We start from the raw sequence: 17760 nt of genomic DNA, 5'->3' as shown, positions 1-17760 counted from the left end.
AAACCAAGAGTCAATGCAGCCACTAAGAACTACAATGAAAAGATAATCCCCTCATTGTTTGTGAAATCCATCAGTAAGCCTCCTGATATTTAGCAACCACCTTCTTCCCTGTAACAGAAGCTGACCATAAAATTCAGGCCAAGTTCAGGTATATAAGGAAAGCCACTTCAACTTGATAAAGCATGTCAGGCCATGCTCTTAATTACACTGTTGCAAAGCAGGGCATTCAGGAGCACACTCAATGAAGAGGCCCAGATTTTGCTGCAATTAGCTCAGCAGTGAGGACACGGGAATAGGAGGAGATTCAGACCGCCAGCACAGCGCCAAAGAGCTGTCAACCCACCAGTCAAGCACGGTTTTGGGTCTGTGCAGGGGCCTGGAGAGGTGGTACCTGGAAGAGGCAGCTCGAGCCCAGGCCATGATGCAAGCGGGGGAAGGCCGGGTGCTCCCGCACCTCGCTGTCCCTCAGGAGACGTGCCCAGCCTGTGCCAGCAGGGCTCTCCTCCACCTACTAGCACTGTGCCAGAAATACCACTGGCAGGCAGGAATAGTGTCTAGTGGGGAGAAAAGAGCAGATATGAAAGGATTTCTCTCAGCAGCACTGCAATGAAGAGTTGTGCCTTTCGTTGCACCCTAGGTTTCTCTGCCTGAGGTCTCCTCGCTGAGCATTCAAGCTGGCAGTCTTCTCTGAGTCTTCTCTCCCTCTCGTCAGCTAGCACTGTCAGAAATCTAGACGTGATGCAGTCATGCGGGCTGAAAATAAGTGTGTTTTATATTTTAGGAAAAGAGTGGGGCATGAGGCTTGCCTGCATCACTCCTGTGGCGGAGCAGAGACTGAGGCAAGCTGGAGGCGGGCAGCTAAACCAACAGTGACAGGGAAACTGTGACAATTAATGTCACTCTGCTGATTAGGTGCTGCATTGAAAAGCCAGTGGAGAGCTCCTCCAAACAGCCTGTAAGAGCAGCTTTCACTGCAGCTGGAAATAGACCCACTAGGTAGTGGCTGAGGGAAGACAACTGCCAGTACTGCCAGGTAGCAGCAGCAAACAGGCATTTTGCATGCTCATGGGTACAAACCCCACAGTTAACATCGCAAGTAGACTACCAGATGAACCAGAAACAGTTGTGCTGTCAACTATATATTTATTTAAATGATTTATTCCAGGCATAATCTTCGTGTTTCCTTTGGTTTAACTGGCTAGGCATGTGTATCAAAGCTTGGGTACGCCTTTTTGTCAGACACCAACAAGCGGTTAACTTTACAAGCTGTTAGAGTAATAAAGCGTGACAAGTTAATAAGTATTTTCAAAGATGTTTTTGTTAAAACCCAATCGAGAAGTCAGCTTTCCACTACATAACTAAACAGCAAAATATACTTGTCATATAACCTAATCCATTTGTCTATGGAGAAATGATCGGAAGCAATCAGAGTCTGATTGACAGAGGCTACATACGTAATGGTGTTGCAATACATCTGGATCCTTCAAGCACTGCCTGAATATGGGGCTTAGCAGCACACATTAAAGAGACAACAAAACAGAGTCACACATGAGCATGCATGCAAGCGTTTTGCACAGCACAGTTAATCAAAGCTCTGATAATTCCCCTTCACCCCATCTCACAGCTGGGTGTCCACAAACATCTATGTAATTTAGAGGCTATGGTGTATAATGAGCAGCTAGGCCAGGGTATATTTCACCAACAGTTAATGAAATGCCATCTATTCAGGAAAGTGTAGCTATACATTTATCTAAGGTTTTAAAAGAATGGCACTGCTGGGACAAGGATGCCTGCTCCTGCAGCAATCCTGGAAAATGGAGTGGATTATCTCATTTCACAGCCCACGTTACACAAATTTGCCAGCTGCTTTTCCTCGTGGAAGATGTGAAGAGAAAGCAAACCAGAACTGCTTATTGCCCATGCTACCCCAGAGCAGAAAAGACCCAGGAAGAAGTCCTGCCTTCCTGCTGCAGCCTGTGGCACATCTGCCTCTACCTTTACCAAGGCCACATTTGCAGTCAGGATATCACTCTAAAACAGTTTACAAAGTGAAGCAGTTATCATGGGCTTCTTGGCACTGCTTGCTGAAACCCTGCAGCCCAGGCTCCGCAGCAAGATCCTGTTTTTTGCATGCTGCAGGTGTGGGGATGCCAGCGTGCTCCCTCACTCAGAGACCATGTCAGGAAGTGGTGCAGATCTTTACCTCTCAGTCGACAAATCTCACTGCTCACCATCTTCACCTGAGCACCGAAACACATTTGTGATTATGCCAAGCAGCACACTTCTCCCTCAGATAGCAAGATTTAACCCTTGATCTCTGTATTTAAAAATCAGTCTTTTGAACCATCACATCAGACTGCTGTCTTCATGGCAGAGAGGGAGAGAGAGACCTAAATAGATTCCTATTTCTGTTGTGAGGCGGGTAACAGAGCTTCAAGCCATAAGCACACACTGAAAGATGTCATTTTCTAAAAACATGAAGATAAAAATAAGGATACTGTTAAGGCAAATGCCTTCACTGTGTTCACAGAGGTAACTAGAATTTATTCAACAATTTCCATTTCACAAGAAGTTTTCTCTCCTCAGTAAACAAACTCTACAGTAGCCCCTCTGTCCCTGGAAGCATGCAAGAGAGATTTATCTGATTATCTGATTTAGAATCAGATTTATTCCATGATAACATTTTCCCAAAACTTGTAGTTTTAAGAATATTGTCAAGCCTTGCACACCAGCATAATATCATATCTTAAAAATAAATAAAATTGGTAATGATTTTCTTCTTTGGTTTGATTACTCATTGCAAAAACACATGCTCTCAAGGCTTTCATTTTGCTGTATTTAAATTATCGTCTACATACTTTAGCTGCATCTACTCATGAAAAGGAAATATGAAGCTGTGTAATCCAATATATCTGATCAATATTACCAGAGTATATTGCTACAAATTGCTGCACTAACTACTATGCAAGAGTCTCAAAGAGAAAAGCTAAAGGAGCAGCTAAGTGCTGAAGCGATACGCTCTCTACATGTCTCCCAAGGCCTTGGCTGTAGACCGGAATGCAAACAGGCCATGAAGACGCTCCAGCCTGAAAGCACATATTTCTGTCACTCAATATTTTTCACCTCTGCAGTAAACAAACGTCAAGATGGAAGAAATGTTCAATTCACTCAAGCTTCTGAAAGTGATTTTCACTCCAAGGTAACATTTGTAATGCTATGAAGAGCTTTAAAAAAGCCTCCAGAGCTTCAGTAAAGCTCAACATTAAACTGGGGGGAAGGGGAAGCATCACACAGACTCAACTCTGCAATCAGCTGCCCACTAGCAAACTTTTTAAAGGTATCTTAATTCTTACTAGTTAATGGTAGTCTACATCAAGGGTCTACTTGTGTTAAGATTCCTGCAGAATGGGTACTGCCAGAGCCTTACTTTTGAAGTTGCCCACTACCAACCACATCAAGGGTAGTAAAGAAGCACATAAAGAGCTGATAAGCAAGATCAAACGTTAAAAAAAATATATTTTTTTTTCTAGTATTGAAATGGTATTAGCAGGAGAGAGAAAAAAAAATACTGAGCTGTTTGTGCAGGCTGCAAGATTAGTTATCGGAATTAAAACAAAAAACACAATACTGTGTAAAGTTAAAAGATAATCCATCATCAAAGCCATGAGGCACTAACAGCCTGAATTCAACCAACTTGCTTCCTCCAGTCTTACTCCCTTGATTTACAAGGCAGCAAGTCTTTAAACTGTTTGTAACTTGACCACAACTATTAAATTATAGAAAAATCAAAGTAGTAAAATAATAAGGTAACTGATTAACAGGAAAAGTAAGTGATCAGTCTTTGTTAAAAACAAAAAGAAAAAAAAAAAAACTTTTTTCCCCCCCCTCTTCAAGACTTCTGCTCTTTTCAGGGAACCTGTTTATCTTATAGCCAGCTTTTCCACCAGAAGGGCAATGAGCCAACAAGATGTTGGGAACTAAGGAATCCTGACTTCCCATGGCAGGGGTGCACCGCCACACTTGGGAAAATGACCCACTCCATCAGACTCCCTCACTAATGTATTTTCTTTGCATGAAAGACAGCCTCATTTAACTGCTGGAGGACCATTGAGAGCAACTAGAGGGCTGTTTGATGAAGGAACAACAGACAATGGCAATTCTTCCTCCAACGGAAGTACTACGTGTCACTCTCCACCCACTCAGGGACATTAGTATCTCCTCTGGATTTTATTTCTATTAGCTTTATTCTAGCCGTGGTCAAAAGCTAGGATGAAGGAGAAGGATGACAAACATCCATAAACATGGGCAGACAAATGTGTAAGCTCAGTTACATGGAAATATGGAAAAAAAATGCATTTTTTAATATAAAATTGGAGTCAAGGGCAAAGCATTAATGGGAATGAGCTGCTTAAATGCCTTTAAAATTTTTGCCTCTAGCAAGGGAAGTCTAACTTACTATCTAAGATAGCAGACATTTAACTCTTGATAATTTTTCATTCAAAACAGCAGCTCAGGAAAAATACCTTAAATGTCCAAGCCCAGTTCCTCACACCTGCAGGCAACTGCTCATAATGCTGTTCATAAATTTACGAACTTCCTTCTAAATTACTAGGCTTCTTACTCCTATCCCTTTTACCAGGAGGCTGCTGGAGCTCCTTACTCTTGCAGAAACTTCCTTGTAATTTCCAGATTAAATTTATTCATGGCCAATTTATATTCATTTGCTCTTGTGATGACATTGTCTTTTATCTTAAATTAAGTTGTAAGTTCTCCAGGGCACTGACCAAATCCACATAAGAATGCAGAGTCCTGAGCATAATACTTCCCTGATCGTAACTCAGAGCTTTGGTTACACTCACAATACAACAAATAATAAAAATCAGTTTTAGCATCTCTACTAGTATGCTCCTCTCCCACCACATCTGTACCTAGGCCAAGTGGACTCGCATGGAATTTATCAAATATATTATGATGAAGCTGGGTGAGACTGCAGTCCTGCACTGCTTCCATAAAGTTGCTTACCTTGCTCTACAAGTTTACCTGTTCTACAAACTGATTTTTTTTATCTTGATCATGGACAACAATGGAAAGCACGGCAACAAATGCAGAGATGACTTTATTTAACAGTTAAAAAGTCCTGGTGTAAGAGAGATCAACATAATGTACACGAAGGCTTCAAAAAAGTCCTCCCCAGAAGTCTTGACTTTGAGTACTTCCTGAACACTCGTGCTCATTCTTATCTACAGTGGCATCACAACTACATACCACAGCTCTTGAAATATGCAATTCCTACCCGTACAATCAAACGCAGGATCTAGAAACCTTACCGAATGATAAAGCTTCCCTCATATTTCTAGGCAGATTTCCCATATCTGTTGTTTTATCATCTTACTGGTAGTATGTGCATTCGTTACTCTGCAGTCCTGTTCTTGAGTTAGCCCATTCACTGCCTCTGCATCAGGCAGTGTGCCATGTGTTTTACCTAGTCTAAATAAAAATTCTAGAATGGTTGCATATCTTCTGGAATTTCTTTCATTATTAGTTTCATCAAATAACAGGCCTGAGATGCTTTCCACACAGTGTTTTATCTGCCCTGGCATAACAGAACAGCAAGGCCCAACCTTGAACTCCAACATGTAAACACGAAGCCAGACTGCCAATTAATGATTCAAAAATGACACTGGTAAAGCAATGTATTTAAATATACCATGGAATAATTTCAAGATAAAGATGTGATTAGAATATTAACGAAAACAGCAAATTAATATGATTCTCAACTTTATGAATGCTAACAAAGAATTAAAGGTTAACAAAATAAAAAACAGACAAACAAAAAAATCCAAAGGAATGAACCTCCCTTTTAAATTGCTGAACCAATTCAAAGTACCAAGGACGCAGGAGAGAATAGCTATTGCTACAAAAAGGAATCTGAAGAAAAAATGGTGTTTTATTGCCTATTTTTTTGCTTGCTTTCAACAAAAATAAAGCCCTTTGGCTTTCACAGTAACAGTCCGAAGACTTAATATGCAAATAATAATGAAGAAAACAGTACATATTTAGGGAAAAGGTGGATAGCTTATAAGCAAAGGCACAGAGGAATGTCTATATGGAAGGAAAGTATATGACAGACAGTGGCAAAAATCTGGGGAGTAATGAGAAGTCTGTTTTGCAGTCACTCACGAAAACAGCATCAGGAATATCAAGAGCATTTTCTATTTAAGGTAGTTCCAAAGGACTGGACAATTGGACAAAACCCTCCTCAGAGAAGATAATAATATAGAGATACGAAAGATAATTATGTAGACTCTGTACTTTTTGTCATAAAGAGATAGAAACTTTAAAGAGCAGGAAAAAGACAACTACTCACCCAAACACCTGTAGGGAACCACAATATGTGGGTGACCATTACACTGCTTCCATCCTCTCTTGCACCAGTTTTGGATTGTAACTGGCTGGTTGGCTTCGACAACATTGGTTATTTGCAATTCTGGGTAAACCTAACATTAAAAATATAAAGAAGAATGTTATCACAAATGTTATCACTCTGGGTCACGCCATATGTAAAATGGAAATCATAACACAATACTCCCTTTCCTATCTTCTCCCTCTTCTGCTGTACGTTATATTTCCATTGACTTTGTGGTATAAGCATGGACACTTGCCTAAAAAGCCAGTGTATTTGTTTGTCAGTAAAAACATGCAGCTGCCAGCTCACAATACAATGGTGGTAACAGATGGCTGTCAAGATACAACTTGGCTGCTTAGACTTGCTTAAGCTGAAGATCACCTGAACAGGTGCTTCATGGTTGACTAAAATACCCCCTCCTTCATGTCCAAGATATCACTGTCCTTCTAAAACTCCACATATTGGTCCTAAACTTCATACATCTAGAATTAACAGCATGCCTTTGTGTTTCTCTTAATCATTTTAACCAACATCATACTCTGTCCCACTGCAGTCTGCGTAATATTTTATTCAATAAGTTATATTTAGGTTTTTATCACCAGTACAAATGCCTTTCCAACTTTACTAAACGGCTGAGATCAAAATCCAGTCTGTTCTTTATAATGTAATACTCTTTCAACACCCGCAGCCATGCCACCAGCAAACAGGATGACTGATTTATTGGGAAGCCACAGCTTTGATCAAACTACATACTTGCCTTTTTCATCTACCTCAGTCCTTTAAACATAGACACCTTTTTTAATTATTATTTTACTGTCAGTAACAGCTCCTCTGGCCTCTTTTGCCAATTTTCTGGACAAGTCTTAGCCGCTGATCTTTTGTGCATACCCACCTCGCAGTCACCTTGTACAGAGAGCATCTCTAGGAGCTTTTCAGCTCATGAGAAGCACATTACCTCTAGCAATGCTGAGGTTCATGCTGTGGAGGGTTTTCAGAGCAGGCAAACTAGATTCCTAATGGATAAAACCAAAGCAGAGGATGTACTCCAGAAGCACATCAAACACCTTCCCAGCCATTAATGGATGTTACTCCATACAACCAAAGCAAAACCTGCAAAATGTGCTCAGTGTGACGCTCAGCCCCAGCTGCTTCACTCCACGCTCCCAACTCTCCCCATACCACCCTATTTGCTACCATAGCCTATGGCTTGTACTTTTGATTTTTCCCATCAGCCGTCTGCCAGCCCTAACATCAGACTCAGAAGGGACTAACTTTCCTTCACCTTTCCTCAAGCAGTCTTGACCAATTTCCGAGTATGTCTAATCTGAGGATTTGGGCAGACTGAAAACTCAGCCCACTCATACCTACCAACGGAGAAGGAAAATACAAACAACCCTGAGGAAAAGCAGCTAACTGGAAGATTTTTTTGGGGCCATCTGCAAGAAAAAGAATATAATCCCAACTGAAGAGAGCTAGGTCAAAATGGGTGACTTCTGCAAGTCCAAAACCAATGCTTGGAAAATCACCGTAAGAACCTCTGCAGCCCTCACTGAGAAGAAAGGATTATCACACAAAACAAGGCCAGGCACAATAGCAATGCTGAAGAAAATACCAGTTAGAGAAAGAAACACAGTACCTAAAAACTGTACTTTATGCTGAGAAGACTGAATGCCAGCCTTGCCTGTACTACAAAACAGCACTATTTAATCAGATACTTATCAGACGTACGCACATCACAGGAGTTATCTGAAATGTTTTTTCCACGTTAGCCCCCTCAGATCACTACGATGGAGGTGTCACGTGCAGTCTTCTACCCTAACCCAGCACGCTAGACTTCAGATGAAGCCCACAGAGTAGAACTGAAAACTTACAGAAAAGTCTCCCCAAGTTAAGAAGGTTTGGCTTTGCTTGGTTCTCTTGTTTGCTCTGCAGCAGGTGACCACCCGCATTACAAACAAAACATTCCCGATACACTTTTAGAAAGCAGCTCCAGAAGATCGTACTGCTCCCCCTGTGCTTCACATACTGGATTCTGAACAGAAACAGCAAGGTTGCAAATTAAATGAAAGCTCCCCTGTCCTCTTCAACCTCATTATCTTTTGCCTTCGCCTCCCCACTTCCACCAGACAGGTCTGCACATGCTTGTGCTGGACTCTTGTTCCAGCACTGCAAGAACGGATTAGGATTTCACCACGGTGGGAAATTTCACACCTCAACTGCTGTGAAAACATTACACTGCAAGGCACCATGGCTAGCTCAAGAGATAATGAGGAAGATAAAATCGAAAGATCTGCTTTTCTTCGGACACCACCTTTATCATCATCATCACCCTACAGTCTCCCAAGTTTGTACCTCCCCAGATGCTGCACTAATTACAGCCCACAGGCACGTAACATCGGATGCTGGCACAAACCACGTGCGTGATACAGCACACGGTGTCACTGACACATTCTCACGAGGGCCATTTGAACGTTTCTCAGGGTTAAGTGTCCCTGTGCCCCTCGTCACGCATGAGGAAGTAAATCTCTTAAATTAGAAAAAAAAGTCAAAACAGCTGGACCAGAATGTGAAAAGAAATGACATTAAGAAAAAACTCTAAACAGTTTGTGTACCCACAGAACGTGTACAAAGCTTTAAAATGACTGGAAACTGAATCCTGACACTTGAGAACAAAGACACATTTAGCTGCTTTCCTGAGGTGAATTGCTAATGAGTAAGGCTGAACTATCACTGCAGAGTCTTACACCATCTTAAACAGCAAGGCTGGCTGGGGGAGGAATTAACGTACTATTTTTATTTTCACTAGGTCCCCGAACCATCATTTTAACTATTGGTTTGTACAGCAGACCAAATTCTAAGGAGTTAACAGTTTGTCCAAAGGACTCAAGGAAGAAGAAATACAAAGAAGCCTCTTCTTCTGCTCCTACATCAGTTACCTAATTCCTAATTTCCTTTGACGGTTCACACAAAGCTCTGTCCACCCTTCACATGAGAAAACAGGCTTTGAGTGTCATTATCAATAGGTTAACGCCAGTAATTGGCATGCACTGACGAAAGTTCCCCTAACTAGACTTATGTAAGACACTTGCTCTGAATTGAAGTGGGACCTACTTAGCGGCATAGAAAAATGGGATTCATATTTATTTATAGTGTCCCTAATGAGCCATTGTTCCCTCTAGACAGTCAGAGTGGGTAGCTTTAGAAAATTACAGGACATCGAAAGCTTCCAACTTGATCACAACTTGTTGCACAGCCATTCCTTCAACACATTTTAAAAGTGGTGGAAGGAAGAGGTCAACAATCTAAAATTTTTAACTGGCAATGGAAATGTACAGTTAGATCATTACTTATGTCAATTTTCATCAGTAAATTTCCTTAAATTAACTTCAGAAGCAAAACAAACAAACGCTTCTGCACTCAGCCTCTTCAGACTTTAAGGTGACACAGAGAGGTTACGTTCACCACTCTGAAGTCTGATGACGTTTGGATTTAGAAGTAAAATGTGAGTGTCCTTCAATAAAAGGAGTTTTGATCACACAAAGGTATTGATGATACAGTTGTGACAGTGTTATAATAACCTCATTGAATACGTGTTATTCAACAGATTTGGTATCTTAAAACAGATGGGGAAGAGGAAAAAAGTGAAGAAATTGGGAGGTGGAGGAGATGATTTTAGTAACGAAGCAGTTTCATTCAGCCATATCTGCTTGGCAGAAGTGAACAAACTCCATTTAGCTTGGTGCAGCCTTGAAGTAATACTTGAGCATAATCATACGAGACAGTCATCTCTGACACTAAAAGACATTTCTACTCAAAAGCAGAGGATTTCATCTCTTGGTATTATTCATTACCTCCCTCATCTCTAAAGTAATTGTGACCATTCAGAGTATTGTTTCTTTTATCAAATTATTCCATTAAATTATTGAAAGGTTTACAATGTTAGCTGATTAGGATTTTAGTGGAGCCATTTCTTTTTTATTTATTTTTTAATTATGCAACTAAGATAACAATAACTGTAGAAATCACTACATATAAATCTTGAATTGCTATCATAACATGTATAGTTGGAATTACCATTACAGATTTATTCTGAGATCTGCTTGAGCTTAAGGATCTTTTCCTACATATTTCAAAAGCAAAATCATCACAGGGGAGAGAGCAGAATTCAGTTTTAGTCTCAAATGCCTTGAGTTACTTCATGATCCTCCATCATGAGTATGCTCCATCAATGACAACACTTAAACTGAAAACATATGGGCACACACTTGCACATAAACACATGTACACACACTCTTTGTAAAATACAAGGTGGTATTACACATTAATGTGAACAGAAAAAAAACAACAGTATGTTAGACTAACAAATTTAAAGTAAAGTTTAATTAGTAACTGGTATCCATCTTCACCAACAGCTTAAGACTGCAGAGAACCATGGCAAGAGGCAAAAATAATTGTTTAAGGTGCAAAACTATCATATTGTAATCACTTGCCATTAATTAATCATTTCAGTATTTTTCTCTGAAGTGTATCCCACATCAATTTGAATTTTGACTCCTTCAAATCAGAAATGTTTATTAGTCTGCCACAACTTGCCACCAATCATCAGTCAAAAGTAGATACATTTTCTTATTATCATTTCCTTTTATTTTTTTTTCCCCAAATCCTTCAGTTGTTTGCTGTACCTGCACATAGTACCTTGGCTTAAATTACACCACACATTTACTTTCTAGATCTGCCTTTTACTCTGTGTGACAACACCTGACGCAGCAGGACGTTGAAGTCAACGTGCGATGAGCAGACACGCCACGCTCATTTGCAAGAGTTTGGCACGCTCAGAGGAAGCACATGACAATTATTTCCGTGCGTCCAGTATTTCTGCAAGCTTTCCAGTCTACAGCTTCTGAAGCATCAACATCGCAGGTTCCCAACTGTCCCAGACCAACAGCAACAGCAGTGGCATCACATGAGCAGCGATTACACAAGCACAGCCAAACTGGAATGAAATACAGGTTGTGAGACTGAGAGCAGGGTATCTACACGACAGGCAGCTGCGCAGATTCAAGTTACTACGCATCTCAGGTCAAAATATTCTAGTTTATCACTGTTGGTTTTTTTACAACTACTTTTCTACATTACTATGGAGGGTCTTGGTATAGGGTAATTTTGGATTTCTATCAATTAATACCTAAACCCAGGCTCAGGCCTTCAGAAGCAAGAGGCTTTGAAGACTCAGCTTTTCTGTTTTGCTGTTCACTTTTTGTATTTTCTGCTGCATAGTTATGTAACTTGAAGGTTGAAAAAAATGTCAAAGCTAAAAACCTCCATGAGAAAAAGAACATGGGCCTCACAAACTGCTGTGGAAAGACCTTCTCTTGAACTCCTTGAAAAAATAAGGAAGAAAAAAAGCTAATTTATTGAACATGTTGGTACCAGATGTAACTACAAGGACTTACTACCTTTATGCTCCTACTCATTTCAGCCAGCTATCCTACTTTTTCCCTGTTTGGTCAGCAATTGTGGCCCCGGTTATGATTTTTAAGCCATGCTTTCAGTGCATCTGCTCTAGCCCTACCTCTTGATTAGACCTGTAGACTTGCCAGGTGAACCGATGGTCACTGTAACCACAAAGCACAGTGAATCCATCAGCTCTGCAGTCCTCCCACATGGACACTGAATTGTCACAGACACAGGCATAATCCCTGTCCTGAACTGCCAGGAGGGGATGATGCCAAGCAAGGTTTTGAAAGATTTCAGCAGGCTAACACCAAGGCCCTGCTACGTGTGGTCAAGTTGACTACTCCGGGCAGCCCCCGAGGGCCAAAATCTGCAGGCAGCAGCTGTTGTGTTTCATGGGAAATGAACCGTACGTTGCCATGCTTGCTCATTTCACAGTCACCACCTCCTTGTCTTTTTTGCTTTTCCTCAAAGCGGTGTTATGCAGAAACAGTGCTGTTCTCGTCCCAGCGAGCCTATCCTCACGGAAGGTTATGAAATCTGAACTCTCATTGCCGAGTAAAAGCAGGAATGGTTGCCCTGCCAGTAGCACTGCACACGCTGTGGTACTGCCGTGGTTGCACAGCAAACACACTGTATAACACAGGCCTGTGGCCCCAGCAGCCACTTGGCCGAGGATCTTCACCTCTCCAGCCCAGCACACTTCTGCAAGTCAACACTGAATGAAGCCTTGCGTTTTCTGCCAGGTCTCTGCCGGTTCAGCTCCGCTCCCTCATACCTGACCGCACTCTGCCTCAGCTTTCTCAGCCACACGGATGGTTCCTCAAAGAAGCAAAACTGTATGGCTGTTGAGTATCCCAGTTTTTCATGCTATTCTGTGGCCCAAGGAAGCCCTTCGCTTGCTTGATGAGGTTGAGAAAAGGAAAAGCAAGTAAACACAGAACCAGTTGTACTGGTGCAGTTTCTAAAGCATCTTTTAAACCTCTTCATTTTTTTCTCCAAGTATGCAAATCCAGTGACTGTCATTACTGACCCTATCTTAAAGAGGAAAAAGGAAAAAAAAAAAAAAGGAGGGGGGTAGATATGTGTGTGTGTGTGTTTTGGGCGTGGAGAGGGTAGATGACAAACCTTTCAGGCATTGTCCAGAAGCTGGGAGAGGAGATGGGGGCAAAGAAGGGAAAGAGGATGACGTCTCTGCTGATTCACTCTTGGTCATGAAAACATGCCTTCACTGCTTTTCTCTGTGAGCAGGGTTTATATAAGATCTTGTATAGTATCCCAAGCTCTTTTGGTACTGAGAGTGGTAAAAAGCCATGAGCTATTTTTAGTTCACTGTCCACTTGGGTTGGTTTGCCTGCAAGCAGCTTCATAGGTACATGAACCCTTCTCCTAAAAATCCCCAATGTGTTTTTAACTGAATTTTCACAGAAGACTGCCACTTATCTTATAATTAAAGCATTCAAAAAACCTGCCAGACTTGAGGTAGTGTGCTCAACCTTAATTCACACACAGGGCTGCATGCTTTAGCAGAGGCTTAATTGCATGCTCCCACACTGTCTTCCTCTGAGCGCTTCCTCTGCACAGGGAAAGCAGAAGCATATGGGAGCAGAAACAAGCCTGCCTGGTCAACCCCTCACCGCCTTTCAAGTCCTTGATGTTGCAACACAAATATGTTTGCATGCAATAAGAAAACCAAACCAAAACTCATAGCCCTGCCAGAAATTCTGTGTACCGCGCCAGGTCTGCAAAGCCTCTCCTGTATAATTATGGAGGAGATCCAGCTGGTCAAACTACAAAACCTCAGAGCAAACAGGGTTAGACTCATGGCCTCTTGTAAGCTGTTTGCCCATCCACCTTCAGCACTTACTCTCATTTAAATGCGACAAACACCTCTATGTCTCTGCAGGGAGAAACCTTTATTCAGACAGAGGTGCCAGAGCCCGCTTTGCCAGGCCACCTGAAGCCCGTTCTGTGTTACTCTGCTCAAGCACAAACAGAAATGGTGACTACACCTGCCTGTTACTCTACAGCATCACTAGAAGCAATAGTTTTGTTTTTCAGCCTTTTTGGTCTTGAAATTTAATCTCTGCAGGAGTAAGGTTAAGTATCAGAGCTGTGAGGCAGTAGCATACCTCACTTATCAGAGTATTTTCATCTCCAGGTCACACATCATGTACAAAGGATAAGGACTGCTTTTGACCATGACATGGGTCACAGCAAACCCCCCAAGAGGGGAAACCTGGCAGCCAGTAGTTCCAAAGCCAAAAAATCTCCTTCTTCAGGCACAAGACAAACTTTCATCCTTCCCATTACCTCTTTAAGGGTTGCGAGGAGCACAGCACCACCATGTAAAGCAAGGTGGGACAGTACAAGCAGCTAGAGAGCCTGGGTCTGGTTTCTGGGATTCTCCTACAGGCTGCCATCGCTCCCATAGCACATGTCAGTGGGAAGAAGGCAATGCATAGTGCCTTTTCTTTCAAAAAAGAAAAAATAAAAAGAGGCAAAAAGTCAGTCCAACCTTTCTATTTTGTTATACTGTCATCATGAAGATGGAACAACACTATTTCATCTCATGTATGATATGTTTCAGAAAGGAACGGTAGGGAAGGAGTCAGACCTTCTGCCTGAAGACAGGGTGGTATTCTGAAAGCACTCAGTTAAGCAATTTATTAGCACTGTGGAAGTCACCACCAGTAGAAAGCCAGTTTCCTTCTCTCCTGCATTAAAAAAAAATAATAAATCTTCAATATTAACAGGCTGCAACCCATTTTGTATCACCAAATTACCTACCCGGACTAGTTTCACAAGCTTCATCCGAAGAAACCGCATATCTTTTTGTCAGATGGGAACATACATGGCTATAGTTGATTGGGTTGTTAATTCTGTGTGTTGAGTATGCTATAGGATATGACAAACCCAAGCAGCAGCTATGAAAATATACTTGAGAAAAAAATATAATTGTTCTCTATTGAACTCCAACGGGTTCCATTGCTTACAAAACGACCTACTTTATGTCATCGGTGTCCTTGGGGCCATGCAAGAACTGTCACAAAGTAGCAGGCCTGGGAACTCATTTCTAATAATCTAATTAATTTATGCATTCTTGAGTTTACTGCGGAACTAGCCAACGGGTGATTTATTAAACTAAGAGCCTCGATTCAGTTGTTTGCATGCCCCAAGAGACAAACAAGGATGTGATTTCCCTTTTTATGAAATCAACTTCAGGGCCTACTATGAAGAATATGAAGTAGTAATGTAATGGCACATTCTGAAATACTGGTTATACTCCATCATTCAGAACACAAAAAAACCATGCATTCAGCTTGGCTTAATTCTGCAATGAAAGGAACAGAGAAAAAGGTAGGGAAATTTGCAACCTAGAAACTATCAAGCTACCTGATAGGCTAAAATACACTTTACCTTAAAAAACTGATAAGTTAAACACGAAGAATGAAGACATCGTAAGTACATCAACAGAAAACACTCGGTAATGTTTCTTGCTTGTAAACTGCTCTCTTAAAACACCAGCATGGAAAAGACCATGACTGAAGATAAATTAGGCATTTATTACCTCTGTTACCAATACTAACTGTATTTCAGATTAAATGAAGTTTACCATCAATGCTCATCTTATCAAAACTGTTGCTGTGTGCTTCCGAAGCCCTACCTATTCAAGGGAACTGCAATCTGGAGCAGCCACCAACACAGAAGTTCATTCACTGTTTGCATTTCACAGGCGTCAGTTTAAATAGGGTACACCATAAAATGAGAATGCTCCAAAAAATGTGTACAACAAATTCTGGTATCACAGTATGCCCTGTCACAGTTTGAAAGTAGAATAAGCTGATTCAGCTTGGACTTATTTAGGATTTCGTTTTATAATATCTACCTATCCCCCATTTAAAAAACAAAACAAAACAAAACAAAAAACACTGAGATATATATTATTGGAAACACTTTAGGAGTCTGGAAATTACATGTAGGAGACTAGAAAGCTTCCACATCACTTGCCTCCTTTTTCCCCTTCTTCTTCCTCCCTTTCCCCCCCTTTAATTACTGTTATTTTCTGTGAACTTCTACTAACCAATTTCTATTGAGTTAGGGAAAACAGAAAAAAAAAAAAAAGGAAACCAATAATCCAAAGAAATGCTCAGTTTCTAAAACAAGTATACTAAAAAATCTGAATTTTGAAAATTTTCAAAGTTCTTCCCCAAAACAGTGATGAACTTTGTTTAAGAAAAATAAAACGGATGCTAAAAACAATGTTATAAACATTGCTTGGATTTCAGCAGAAATTCATTTCATGTGTTTTTGTTGCCAAAGGAAAAAAAAAAAAAGTAGTACAGGGAATAGCTCTGTAGGGAAAGCAATGGAGGCCTCAGCAGGTCACGTGGAGAAGGCAATTTGCTAAGGAAGCAACTTGTATGTAACATGGTGTAATTTCTGATGCATGTGTAACAGCAACTATTGCTCATACCTTTGATGAAGCTCACAAGGCATTATTGAAAGCTAATGTCTGATGGGATATTAAGATATCATCATTAACTATCGAAGTATTATGGCTTCCCAGATCATTCAATATTCACTTTTATTCAAAAATTGCACTTACTATTTCTCTCATTCTGCTTCATGACATTTCAAATCTCCCGGGGAACAGGGTAGAGGAAAAAGGGTATGTAGAAATATGTAACAGCTGCCACCTGCAAATGTCTTTGTACTTGTAGATTTGTTCATGAAACATGTAAAAATTTGGATTTATGAGTAAACCAATTTGCTCCTTTATTTCCAGTTGCTGAATCAGACTGAAAACCCGCTAATCCTAATTTCCTCCTGATTACCGTAGTTACTAAAGAAATAAAACAGCATCCTGAACCCATGAATGACATCCTGTGGGTATTTAACAGAAGAAGCTCTGAGCCATCTTTGTTTCAAGAAGAAAGGCTGTCAGCCAGTGCCTCTCCCCATCAAGCTGCACCCTGGACTCCAAAGGTGACCGACTGCCAGTTTGACAGCAAAGCAAGAAATGAGGTGGTCATCACCTGAGTATGGTATTTTACCATAACATAAAACCTCACCATTTCTTTTTCTACAACAGACATCCAAGGAGGTTACTGTTTGTATACCTGCCACACTTCACCAGCAAAGTTCTTGTTGTACAAAACCTAGATAAGAGTCAGAGTGAGGTAAGTTGTGTCATACTTGAGATACCCTCTCAGAAATGAAATTCTGATACCATACTCAAATAAGCAAATGAATCTTGCAGAGCCTGCAGCCCTCACTCACAAATTATGGATTTGAAATTAAAACCAGAAGGAAGATGACAACTGACACAACAACTGATATTCTCAGCTGCACTACCATTACCTCCAAGGGGCAGTTCCCCCACACCAAGTAAAGCATAGCATGAAAATACAGCAGTAAAGAAGTACTCATTTAACTAACATCAAGGCTACAGAACAGTTTGTTCCACTCATGCTGACACTGCTGCAAAAAAGGTGACTATGCACAGAAAAAGACTGGAGAGAAGACAGTTCTGAAAGCAAGCTCCACGTTCATTCATCTGCTCAAGAAACAGGACAGTGAAGAAAAGTCCTGAGTCTGGAATTCAAAACGGCACACTTTGGTGTACTCCCGTCTCTGAAGCAGCAAGAAAGGATGTATCATGGACACAGTAAGAACCTTCACAAGAATGTTGCAGAAAAGTCTTATTAAAAGTATGCTGATAGTATTTGGTTATGATACTTGGCATACAATCAAATAGTAAGTTATTCGGACATTCTTGCTTCTTTCCAAATTTTAAGAGATGTTTAATAAAATTGAGATAATTTCTATAGAAAAGGTAGACAATAAAGAGCTCTCTCATCACTGTTTATGCTACTTCAACACATACCTCCTCAAGT

The 17760-nt window shown here is 40.8% G+C and overlaps 1 protein-coding gene across 2 annotated transcripts in view; it reads right to left on the bottom strand.

Annotated features, from left to right (window-relative positions):
- Positions 1-17760, bottom strand: part of APP (amyloid beta precursor protein) — a 178157-nt gene that overhangs the window by 143708 nt on the left and 16689 nt on the right. For both annotated transcript variants that reach the window (XM_032183216.1, XM_032183224.1), the window contains exon 2: positions 6368-6497. In XM_032183216.1, coding sequence (XP_032039107.1) covers positions 6368-6497 — 130 coding nt within the window. The remainder of the gene's footprint in view (positions 1-6367; positions 6498-17760) is intronic.

This window comes from Aythya fuligula, chromosome 1 (genome assembly GCF_009819795.1).
Source record: "Aythya fuligula isolate bAytFul2 chromosome 1, bAytFul2.pri, whole genome shotgun sequence".
Classification (NCBI taxonomy): Eukaryota; Metazoa; Chordata; class Aves; order Anseriformes; family Anatidae; genus Aythya; species Aythya fuligula.
Note: the sequence above shows the minus strand (reverse complement) of the source record. Positions and strands in the feature narration are given on the sequence as shown.